Source organism: Phoxinus phoxinus (assembly GCF_949152265.1).
Source record: "Phoxinus phoxinus genome assembly, chromosome: 13".
Lineage (NCBI taxonomy): Eukaryota > Metazoa > Chordata > Actinopteri > Cypriniformes > Leuciscidae > Phoxinus > Phoxinus phoxinus.
Window position 1 is genome coordinate 7757505 of NC_136888.1, and position 12954 is coordinate 7770458.

Consider the following 12954-nt stretch of genomic DNA (forward strand, 5'->3'; position numbering starts at 1 on the left):
AGGTAGATGTGCAGCACGAGGCCAATGGATACAGCAAGAGCCAGACAGGGTAATACAGCACACATAGATGGACTCACAGGGCACGATCAGTCACTGCACCGGTCTCGCTGCTTAGTAGAGAGAGGAAGCAGCCAGCTTGCAGGGCTGGAACACACAGGGAACACAACAAACACAAGACAAGGCACTATCCACAACTGGAACCATGAGCAATAAGTAACAGGTAGCACCACACACTCAATGACAACGAACTGGCAAAACATGAGGGCAAGAGAACACATATAAAGGGACCTGAGAAAAATAGGAACAGGTGAGCACATTCAGACAAGGAACAGGTGAACACACAGACAAACGAGGACTCAACTAGACAAGAGGGCGTGGTACAGGAAACAAGTAGGCGGGAACAGAGGAGCACATGGCCAACAAAGACAAAGCCATACGTTCAAGCACAACACAAACATAGAGACATGAAACAAAGACAAAGCTGCCAGGGCAGAACCCTGACACACAGCTCCTCGGAACGAAATAATCGCGGTAAAACGAGTATTGTGCCGCTGCCGCATTCTGTCCAGCGCACCTTCCTTTCCTTCACAGCTGTGTGCTTTCGTTCCTCCCTAAGCCAAACTTACCATCCAAATCAGCCGAATAAGTGAGTGATGTAAAATGCAGTCTACTGTTGCTAAACTGCGGGACACCCTTGGTATTAAACTGTTAATACTGTTAAATTAAACTGTTAATTAAACGGCTTAATATGCTTTTAATAAAGCATATTAAGCCGTGAAAGAGATGATGTTCCCTAGGCGTCCTCCAGCTTCGAGATGGGCCGGAAGGCACATAAGCTAATGGTGCTTTTCCACTGCACGGTACGGTTCGGTGCGGCATGGTTCCGCTCGCTATGGTTCTGCTCGCTTCGCTTTTCCACTGTGTGGTACGACTCTGCACGGCTTGGTTCGCTTTAGCTCGGTTTGCTTTTTCACTGCAGTTAGTACCGCTTCAAAGTGGGTGGGATTATAGACTGATCGTTATAGTTGCGCCGCCTATACTGCCATGACATCATCGTAAACACGCCACATTTCAAACGCACAACACAGGAACAATGCCACCTATCGAGGGGATTTTTTCTTCAAGCCGCTACAGTGGTGGCTGTTACTGGCTATTTAAATCTATTGGGTTTGGTTTCTTATGTCACTAATACAATGATGGTGGTAGTGACGATTCTGTCTGACCAATCAGTGATCTGTTTTCACATCACAGTTTAGTATCGGTACGGTACGCTTGGAACCTCAACAGAGGTGGTACCATTTAAAGCGAGCCGTACCGTACCATGCAGTGGAAAAGCGCCACAAAGTGAGCCGTACCGTACCATGCAGTGGAAAAGCGCCATGAGTATACTTTAGGCTTCAGATACGCAACTAACTGCTGCAGTCATTAATGTTAATCAAACAAGAAAAGACAAAAATAAAATAACTTGCTGCTCTTGAATGAATAACTTTTGTAGTTTTAAATAAGGATTAGTCTATATTTAATGTACCGGTATACAGCAGTGTTATTTTACATTTGATTACTTTATTTAATATCTGTTGTAGGCTATTACTTATCTGAATACCACTGTCAAGTCAAGTCACCTTTATTTATATAGCGCTTTTTACAATCCAGATTGTATCAAAGCAGCTTCACAGTGATAACATGAAAATATATATATTCTTTAAGTTTGTTTCTTGAAGAAGAAAATTGCGTCATCATCCACCTTAAGGCAGATCAATAATATTGTTGAATATTAAATAAATGTCCCCAACTAAGCAAGCCAAAAGCCTAGGCAACAGTGGCAAGGGACCAAAACTACATCAGGTGACAGAATGAAGAAAAAAAACCTTGGAAGAACCCAGGCTCAGTCGGGGACCAGTTCTCCTCTGGCCAACAAACAAACAAACAGTATATGATTATGATTCAGGCAGCATTACAGGTCAGTAATCTGTACATCAATCTGTACATCTTCCTGAAAAACTTAAAAGCACTTATTATTTAATTTGTATTTTTGTTCTGTTGTATTTTTGGATCATATTATTCACCAATAGTGTTAAATAATCGTGATTTCAATATTGACCAAAATAATCATGATTAAGATTTTTGGCATATTTGAGCAGCCCTTCCGCCAACTCCACCTGTCATCCCCATGACCGAACTCAAAGAGCCACCTCGGCAGATGCAGGACATGAACCATGGGGCACAGATGCCTCATGCATGATGTCAGGCATGAAACATTCACAATTAGGACAATCAGCCTACTCGAGGGCTGAATGGGCATGTTCCAGTCCCAACACATTACACATAAATAATGCATTTCATCATCCATAATAAAGCAGGGGTACGGCGATGCACAATTCCTGAACTGTTTGCTGGCCATGTAAAACAGTCACTATAAATCCCACTGATAACAGTAGACATGCAGCTTCCTCAAGACAAAGAAGCTGATGACCTTTAATGCAGGTGGCGTGTTATGGTCTTGATGACGCTCTACGCTTTGACACCTAACATCCGACGGCCAATAGAATTGCCGTGATTTCACACAAGTGAAAGTGAAACACTGGAAGTGTTTCCATATCATCAACACCTTGACACAGCGTTGAGCTCCTTTGAAATGGAATCCCTTATTATAGCACCACTTAGTGTCAGACGGATTTGTGTCTGTGTATTTGAGTAGATGCACACCTTTAGAACCATGCTGCCAAGTTTGGGTCTCTACAATTTACCTTCTCTGACACCTATATGATTTTAGGGCATGAAAATAATAGAAAGAAGATTGCCCCTTCTGTGCTTAAACCCCTAATAATAATAAAATTAGAACAAATACAATAAGGTTCCAGCACCTTCTGTGCCTGCTGTTCTTTGAACAAAATATTGATTTAAAACTAAGCTGGTACATGTGTAAAAATAAATAACAAAATTCCTTTCACAACACAATCAAATATCAAAGATAACTAAAAAATAAATAACAAGAAATAAAAATGTTTTGTTCATTTGTATCGTTATTTTGAAACATGCTGTTTTCCCAGTAATGTTGTCTCCCAGTCTAAGTTCCCAAAAAGTGTAAGTTTGTACAGTCCCAAAAACTGGCTTGCTCTACTGTATAGAAGCTAATGAAAGACCTTCAAAAGATCCAGCATATCCATTGTCAGTCTTCCCTTTTTTATAACTCTTTTCTGTTAGTAATGTAAAATAATAACCAGGTAATACGTTGTTATATTTAAGTTTGCATTAAGCTGTGCATTCCAAGAAACTTACTCTCTTTGTCAAAATGAACAGATGTAGATGACTCATGACATGCATTGCATGTGTATTACAGGTACAGTGGTCCCATCCAAAACAAAGATAGCGTACCACTTCTCAACACTGGTGCTGACTTACGGCCAGCAGCACACGCTCCAGATAGAACCAAGGGATGAGTATGGCAACCCCACCAGTAACTCCGTCTCACTGGTGGATGAGGTCAATTACAGCGTTCATGTCCACCCAGTAAGGCCACTTACTGCATACTTGCAGTTTATAGTTTTTAGTTCAAACTTTAGAAGTTTGTGTATATGTATTAGCATTAAAGAGGTTGCAGGTTCAATATAATTTGCGGAGTTTGTATTTAAATCTCTTTCTTACTGTTCCTACAGTTGGGCACAGTGGAGGAGGAGGAGAGCTCAGATGATTGCTACAGCACAGCGGTATCATTAAACAAGCCTCAGTGTCAGGTTCTGATGAGGCTCACCTTCAGGAAGAAAGGCTGCTTTAGAGCATGCATCTCATACAGGGATCAGCCCCTTAGCAATGGGGAGTTTGACATCATTGTACTCAGTGGTGAGTTAATCTTGGTATTGGAGATGGTTGTTGGGGAGATGTACTAAACCGCTTCCAACACCTTTTCATCACTTTTTCATGACTTTTCCAGTGAATTGTGTTCCCCTGATAAAGTTGTTTTATTTATTGAGATTGTGTTTATTAAGATGATTTGGTGAAACTAAATTACCAGAATTATTTCACTTGTTTATACTTAAAGGGTTAGTTCACCCAAATCTGAAAATTCTGCCATCATTTACTCACCCTTAAGTTGTCCTAAACCTGTATGAGTTTATTTGTTCTGTTGAACAGAAAACAAGATATTTTGAAAGGAGGAGTGTTAGTACCCAAACAGTTTCTGGTCCTACCACAATTTCTCGATCGATTTTGTTTGCTAAACTAAAGAAGCCGTATGAGCATCCTCGAGAGGTTAAAAGGAATTGGATTCGTCGCTTCTATATCATCATCGTGTTAAACCCAGCAATAGTGTGCCAGGCGGATAAGCCAGTTTGTGATAGGTTTCCACGTATTTGGAAAGGAAGCAGGATAGATAAATGTACATGTTTCCAGCCTGAGCTGAAGAGCCAAATCAAATCGGACTTGGTTTTACCCAGTCTAGTTTAGTTACCCACATTATTCTAAATATTTTTTTTGTGTGTTCAACTGAACAAAGAAACTCATACAGGTTTAGAACAACTTGAGGGTGCGTAAATGATGACATCATTTTAATTTTTGGGTGAACTATCTCTTTAAAACAAGTATTCAAAAGAAATCTGCCAATGCAATAAGGCCGGGTATACACTGTGTGATGTCTGTGCTATTTAAGCAAGGTTACCAACTCGCACTGTACGAGTAGATAGCTTGTGATGAAAGCCAAAGCTCACGATTTATGTGCTCACATACAACGAGCTGCGGCTTGTCTGCTCACTCTATACGTGTGAAATATGCGAGATAAACACTGTGCCGGGTTGCGCCTAGACCATGATATCGTGTATCCAGAGATGTCATTAAAAGCATCATCTATTCATATCAAGATGATTTAGCATTTCCAATTTATGTATTCAATTATTATTATTATTAGGGTAGGCCTACTTTTATTATTAAACTAATATTACAATTAATTTGCCCCGCAATAATTTAATAGCGCATCACTGCAAACTGAGGTACCCTGAATTCCATTTTGCAGAGATGGACTAAAAATGAACTCCTAAAACTTACTGCCAGATTCTGGAAGATGAATTCCTCAACTAGTGGTACGAGAGGATGTAGTGCTGGTCCTTTAAGAGTTACTCTCAATCTGTCTGCCTATAAAGCCTATAAAAAAACAGTCTTCGTGTATTTTACTACACTTTTTTAGTATTTTATTACACTAATTTTTTAGGATTCTTAACCTAACCTAACTCTCTGAGATCCTGACACCTTGCACTTCTGGAGACTCCAGGTAGGTTGCAGATCTGGAAAATGGAGGCGCTGGAGACTAAAGGGTTCCTGATGGTTTCACACTTAATTCTTCACCTTTATTATTCATTCTTTTGCAGTTAACGTGTTTTTTTTCTTCTCCACCTGTTTTTGTCTGACCCTGCTGACCCACTGAGCATTTCACTGTCCAGTGGTCATGCCTTAACTGCAATTTCTAGTATTGCATTATTATTGCATCCTTCTCATGGGCATTTAATATTTTTTTTTATTTTTCAGTCTGAGTTAAATCTCTTTTTTGGCTCATTTTATCTGTAAAAGAAAATGTGCCTAATAATTATGCACACCTGAATATAAGGTGTTTTTTATTTCCAGCCTTCATGAACAATTATATATCACTTATAAATTATTAAATACACAATTAATAGTACTTATTAAGATGAATGTGGTTTGGAATTGGTCAAATATACCTGGAAAAAAAATATGATCAGAAAATCAATGTGCCTAATAATTCTGCACGCAGTGTAAAGCTGTCCTTCTAATTAAGCTAATCTATCTAATCTTTTATTATCCTCGCAGCGTGTCGATTTTGTGGTGATGCACTTTGAATTTATTGCGGGGCAAATTAATTGTAATATCAATTTAATAATTAAAGTAGGCCAACCCTAATAATAATAATAATTTAATACATAAATTGTAAATGTTAAATTCTCTTGATATCGATGGCTGATGCTTTTGACAATATCTCTGGATATCATGGTCTATCAGCATTTATCTCGCATATTTCACACATATAGAGTGAGCAGTCAAGTCGCAGCTAGACGATCGGACCGTGTGAGCACATAAATCTTGAGCTTAGGCTTTACATCGCATGCAATCTACTCGCTACTATTTCTCACAGAAATTGCACAGTGTATGCCTGGCTTAAGACACCTGTGATTTTGTGTAACTCCACAAACTCCCTATAGCAGTTGAACTGCTGATCATTTGTTGGAGCTTGTTAGAAAGGAGCATGTTAAAGCAACCAACTCTTTTGCACCAAATATGGCCATATCACTTACAGTTTCTCTGTAGCTATGTCTTCTTTTGTGGTCCAGTTTTACATTCACCCTATACTTTTTCCTGAACTGAAGTTTGGATTGGGGGGTACATTGGGGTGTTTGTATGTACAAACATACATGCAATGATGTTGTCAGGCTTGAAGTTGTATAGGCCCTTTCAAAATTCTCTGTGGCCTTCAGACTGCAACATGAGGATTCACCACTTTTATGCATTCTGACTTAAGTCTGTCATCTCCAGTTCCTGGCTTGCTTAGTAAGGGGAGAGTTGGGCCACTAGTGCAAAGAGCCGGGTTCAGTACCTAATTGGGAACCTTTTTGTAGCAGCTTTAGTGTAAAACTAGCTAGTATGCGAACATGTCTGTTGGGGGTAACTGTCAGTGTGACACATTAGGCTGCCTCAGCTATTACTAAAGTCGCGTTTCCACCGAAATTACCAGGAACAATTTGTCCCAGGAACTTTTTTCGCCCCAGACCGGTCGCTTTCTGCGTTTACACCGCGGTCTAAAGTAAATGTCCTCTTCCACAAATACTCTTAATAAAGCCTGAACCTTGTCGTCAGTCCAGCGGTGTTTTTTTTTTTTATTCAATTCCATATTTACAGACCGACAACTCTTACTGCATGAAGCCACAAACCGCAATAGATTGTTAAAAATGGCAGTTAAAATAGAATGCTGCGTAAAATAGAATGCTGTTGACCCATTTGACCCGCTATTTTTAAAACACTAAGGAGGCTCGACACAACATAAAACTGTGCTTGAAGTATCACCAGGGGCTCTAACTCGAGCATTGACAACATTATTTGTGTACACAGAGTTTACTAAAAAAGAAAGGTTTTGTACGACTCACTTTATCAGTTAGTGTTTCCGGTGGCTGGAATTTTGTCAGTCAAATGTAGTCGATCTCCGAATGCAACGTAACATGAGGAGAGTAAAGATGGAAAGCTCCTAAAGCTTGTTTCCATATAAATTGCCATGAGCTAAGTGTCTAAGTTATGATGCTTTTCATTGGAATTACAAGTTCATGACATTTCCTCATATGGAGTCAGTTCATTACGTTGCATTCGGAGATAGACTACTTTTGACTTACAAAATGCCAGCGGACGGAAACACAGTGAGTTTTAGTAAACTCTGTGTACACAAACAATGTAGTCAATGCTCGAGTTCATGTGTAGAGCCCCTGGTGATGCTTCAAGCACAGTTTCATGTTGTGTCAAGCCGCCTTAGTGTTTTAAAAATAGCGATTTTGATGCTCTCATTGTAGTGCCCCATGCACTCCCATTCAAAAGGCATTTTGACAGAAAACGAAAATACGGTCAAACTTAAAAGTGGAGTTTCCATTCTAATTATGCTTTTACACAAATGTTTGACTCGGGTAGATAAACAAAAATAGCCTAGGATCAATTTTGGCGACAGTTACCCTTTAATGCATCTCTCACCTACTGTATATAATCTCACTGTTTAAGATGTTCAACACACATAACTGTAAAAATCTCAGAAAATATAGTTTAGGATATCATGACTCTTTACTTGTAATATATCAAGGGAAACAATGACACCCCTCAAAAGTACAGAACACAGTTGAATCATATGATTACATCCAGAAGAGTGGACGTGCATTTCTATAACCTTTTCTAAATGTCTTTTTGCCATTATGCACACATAGAAAATGAGAAGAACTGTGTGGAGAAAAACGTGTCTACTCCAGGCATAAGCATCTACTTTGAGGCCTACCTCTACAACACGGGCACTTACAGTAGCTGTCCTTGGCAGTTACTAGCATCGTCCCAGCTAGCCCTACAGAGACGGCCCTCCATGGGCGATGAGGAGGAGGAACATGACTCCCCTGTAGAGGGCCAGTCAGAGAAGGTCAAGAAACCAAAAAAGGTCTATTGCTATATCTCACCAAAGGTAAAATATTTTGTAAATGGGTTAGTGCTACATTTGTTTGGTTAATTTTGTTTGTTAATATTGGTTCTTTGTTAATGTGGATACTTGCTTATTATATTGTGTTTCAGCAATTTTCTGTAAAGGAGTTTTACCTGAAGATTATTCCATGGCGCCTTTTCACTTTCCGTGTGTGCCCCGGAACTAAGGTTATCTTTTCTTCAGACTAACTCTTTTCTGAATAATTTACAAAAAAACACCATTATTTTGGTGCTTGCAAAAACTATTATTTACTTCAAGAATATGTACACTTGCTATCAAAATTTAACCCCCCTAACTTGCAAGACATTCTGGTTTTATGAACAAAATGACATCTGTAAACGATCATAGAAATGTTAGTAACTCAACTTTAAATTCTCAGAATCACTCAAATGTGTCTTAAAGGTGCTCTAAGCGATCTCGGTTGGCGTAACCTCTTGTTGATGTTTGAATTATTATCAAACAAAACGGAGGCTAGCTAGACCCTCCCTCCTCCTCATTCACGCAATAACCCCCCAAACCCCACCCCACATCATTCTTGTCGGTTATTGGCTGGAACAGTTTGTTATGTTTCGTGCTGCGGGTTGCTCTGTTTATTGCTCAGTTTGTTTTTGCTGCTGTTTGTGGAGCTTGGGCTCTCTGCAGAGACCGTGTTTTTTTTACAGTGTGTTCAGGGGACAGGCAGCTAGCGGATAGTGAGGAGATGTTTGCGGTATGTGAAAAAAAAAAATGTTGGCCTAAAAAACGCGCGAGATCGCTTAGAGCACCTTTAATGAGTTCAAATGAAAATAAAATCTACTTGGCTCTAAATATTCATATACACAATTATTCAAACACCAAAAATAAAATTTTGTAGATAATCCTTTACTCTTTATAACGTCAGATACACGTCGCCTGTGACGCTTACAAGTTTCTGACACCTCTCTACTGGAATCTTAGGCCATTGCTTGTGGCCTATAGGCTTCCAGCTCACTTATGTTGTTCATTTGGTTTCTGTGCTGCCGCTGCTTTCTTCAAATCTCACCAGATTTTCAAGGGAATTTAAATCTGGAAACTGAGCAGGACACTTCAGAACATTCCTGGACCGATCCCTGAACTAAGTTTTGGTAGAATCGGATTTATATTTGGAATCATTGTTCTGCTTGAATGTCCAATGATGCAGTGAAGCTTCAGTTTACGCACTGATGCATCATAATCTTTGCCAAAATGGCATTATACTTCAAAGAATCCATGACGCCAGTCACATAGTTAAGATTATCACCTGTGCAGCAGCAAAGCACCCCCATAACAAGACTGACCCACCTCCATGTTTGACACTGGGGATGGTGTTTTTGTGGTCATAAGCTGTGCCTTTTTTCTGCCAGACATACTGCTGAACCATGGGTCCAAAAAGTTCCAGTCAGCCTTTTTTGGCATTCGTTGAGGTATCCAGGCATTAAGTCAATGCTCGTCTAGTGTTCTTCCTATAGTCTTCACTGAACTGTTTCCCCCCTTTCATCAGGTCATCTAGCACAGTGGTTCCCGACCCGGGGGTCGCTAAAGATTTACGAGGGGGTACTCAAGCAAGTTTATGAGACTCAAGCTCACTCTAGGTTGGAAGATTTATTATTATTATTTAAAACAGCACGATAAATACGGAAAAGACAGAATCGAAAGGATGGCAAATGATGTTGAGAACACTTTGGTTGAAAAGTTAAAGATGCACCTATCCAACTTGACGAAACTACCACCGTGGCAGATGAAGCTGTATTGATTGCATATGTGCAGTACATTGAAGATGCTGAGATAAAGCAGGACATTCTGTTGTCTACTAATTTGTCCAAAATGACTCGAGGAGAAAATGTTTTCCACGCAATTGACACGTACAAGCAAAACATTCCCTATAATAATTTAGTCGCATGCTGCACAGATGGAGCTGCTTCAATGATGGGAAAAAATAGCTTCGATACACGTTTGAAGGAAAAGGCTCCCCACTGTCTTGTGTTTCACTGTATGATACACCGTCAAGCCCTGGCCAGCAAACACCTCTCTGATGATCTGAATTAAATGCTCAAGACGGTTGTAAAAATTGTCAAAGCTTTGCCAAGCTGTGTGAAGATGAGGCGCACCAGACAATCCTCCATACCGAAGTGCGCTGCCGCTGGCTATCAAGAGGCAAAGTGTTAGTTTGTTTTATTGTACTGAAATAAAAAATAAAGGAGTTCCTAAGACTGAACAACCTGAAACTACTTGACGAAATGACAAACAAAAATCTTGAACGTCATACATCTCTGGCAGTTCACGTACCATGGACCAGACCCTGTTCATAAATACCTAACACTGGTGGTAGATGATGGGATTCAACCTCCAGTAGAGCTCAGCTGTAAGGACAGAAATTGCATGGCTGCCACCTTTATCCAATTTCTCCACAAGAACATCAGTTAGTATGAGTGTTGGTTGTCAGTAAATAGAATAAAATGTAGACATATTGGTGTTTTTGATGTGTTGAATTTTAAAAGAGTTCCTGAGACTGAAAAAAACAGAAACTGCTTGACGAAATGACAAATTTATTATTAGAACGTCCTCCTAGCTGGCTGATATTTTCAGCCTCTATAACGAAACAAACAAGCGTATGCAGAGAGCAGATGCAAATGTTCTGGAATGCAAGGAATCATTGATGCATTTGTGCATAAAGTGGAATTGAGAAAGAATAAACTTATAAAACGGGAACTACAAAACTTTTCATCACTTCTCAATCAGACTGTGGGAAATGTACCTGAATTGTTGAGCAACAAGTTCACGCGTCACATGGAACTGCTACAGGAGGAGATGAAATCACGACTCTCGGATGTTGATGAATATGTCTCCAAGTGCCATTACCGCATGGGTAATGGATACATTCACCGCAAAGGAGGAGGACATGGAGTATTTAGAAGCAGAGGACAAACTCTTGGATGTTAAGTTAAATTCTTTTCTGAGGAGATTCTTTACCGCTTTACCGATCCGGTATAAAATGGATACATTTGTTTGATAACATAAGGTTATTTCTCTGATTAATTGATAGTTTACATTGACAGATTATAATTTGCTTTGTTATTTGTTCATCAGTTTTAGAAAAAAGTGGAACCTGTTGTTAGAAAGTAAAAAATATATCCTTATGAATAATTGCCTGTTGCTAATTGTCTTCATTTGTTATTGCATCTATTAAAAACTTTACTGAATGAGTTAATACATTAAACGTGTCTGCTAGTGTGTTTGATGGGGATAGGGGGCCGTTAAAGATTTTGAAAGTTCATATATAGGTGTCTCCTGGAAAAAATATTGGGAACCACTGATCTAGCAAGTCTTTGGCAGCAAATCTAAAAAAAATCAGCTTTGATCAAACATCTTATTCCCCTTTGAATGAAATTTAATTGAAATTGTGCTAGTTCTTGACACAGCTAAAGCTAATTAAGTGTCGTTATAGAGTTCCTAAAAGCTTAATTGTGTTAACATAATTTTGTACCCTGCCTTACTAGTAAGTGATATATTAACAGCAATGTTGAAAGGGGGTTGACTAATTATGGCATAGCTGTATTATGAAAAATCATAGAAATATTACATTATATATTAACGTTATAACTTTTAATGTCACTAAAGTGTTATACAATTTATTTATTTTTTACATTTCTGTGGGTTTGAATAATTTTGATTGCAAGTGTGTGTGTGTGTGTATTTGTATGTGTGTATATAAATATATATTTAAAAAATATATATATGGTATTCATTTCTTCTCTCCTGTCTCTGGCAGTTCTCGTACCATGGACCAGATCCTGTTCATAAATACCTAACACTGGTGGTAGATGATGGGATTCAGCCTCCAGTAGAGCTCAGCTGTAAGGACAGAAATATCATGGCTGCCACCTTTATCCGATTTCTCCACAAGAACATCGGTTAGTATGAGTGTTGGTTGTCAGTAAATACAAACAAATGTAGACATGTTGGTGTGTTTAATGTGTTGAATGTTATTTGTGCATCTTCTAGGAGGATCAGAGACTTTTCAGGATAAAGTGAACTTCTTTCAGCGGGAGCTGAGACACATTCACTCAAAGAGACCTCGCACTAAAACCTGCCTGAAAATCAGCCGTCCTTCTCTGCTTGAGTCGGTGAGCAAATCTGTCACATCATTACTCATGGGCCATATAAAACAAGTTTCTGAACAATATAGAAAGACCTAAGTTCCTAAATACTCGTAATCACACAAACCTGCCCCATTTATTTCTTGGAATCTTTTATTTATTTTGTGTAGTACAGACACGGAATTGTATGGGAATTAAAAGAGATGCTTTCCCCCCATTTTTAGTCTCTGAAGGCCACAAGGAACTTTTCTGTGTCTGATTGGAGTAAGAACTTTGAAGTTGTGTTCCAGGATGAGGAAGGTTAGTTAACTGATTTGTGTTATTAGAAACACAAGTGTTAATAAACATAAATCCCATTTAAAGGTTAATTTGTTATGTTTGTGTTTATTAGCTCTGGACTGGGGAGGGCCAAGGCGTGAGTGGTTTGAGCTTATCTGTAAGGCTCTGTTTGATACCAATAACCAGCTTTTCACACGCTTCAGTGATAACAACCAAGGCTTGGTAAGTCAGTATCTACCTCTGATTAGTTTTTTGTGAGCAGAAAAACTTATTCTCATTTCTCTGTGTTCTGTAAAGATTATATAAAGAGTTCTGGTATATGAGAAAGTAATTGTAAAGGATAAAATTACACCCATCACC

General features: G+C 39.1%; 1 protein-coding gene across 5 annotated transcripts in view; it reads left to right on the forward strand.

Moving 5' to 3' along the window:
- arel1 (apoptosis resistant E3 ubiquitin protein ligase 1) overlaps positions 1-12954 on the forward strand; it is a 62455-nt gene that overhangs the window by 33561 nt on the left and 15940 nt on the right. For all 5 annotated transcript variants that reach the window (XM_079631887.1, XM_079631883.1, XM_079631885.1 and 2 more), the window contains exons 9-16: positions 3341-3510; positions 3657-3840; positions 7959-8203; positions 8311-8388; positions 11988-12129; positions 12221-12342; positions 12540-12615; positions 12707-12816. In XM_079631887.1, coding sequence (XP_079488013.1) covers positions 3341-3510; positions 3657-3840; positions 7959-8203; positions 8311-8388; positions 11988-12129; positions 12221-12342; positions 12540-12615; positions 12707-12816 — 1127 coding nt within the window. The remainder of the gene's footprint in view (positions 1-3340; positions 3511-3656; positions 3841-7958; positions 8204-8310; positions 8389-11987; positions 12130-12220; positions 12343-12539; positions 12616-12706; positions 12817-12954) is intronic.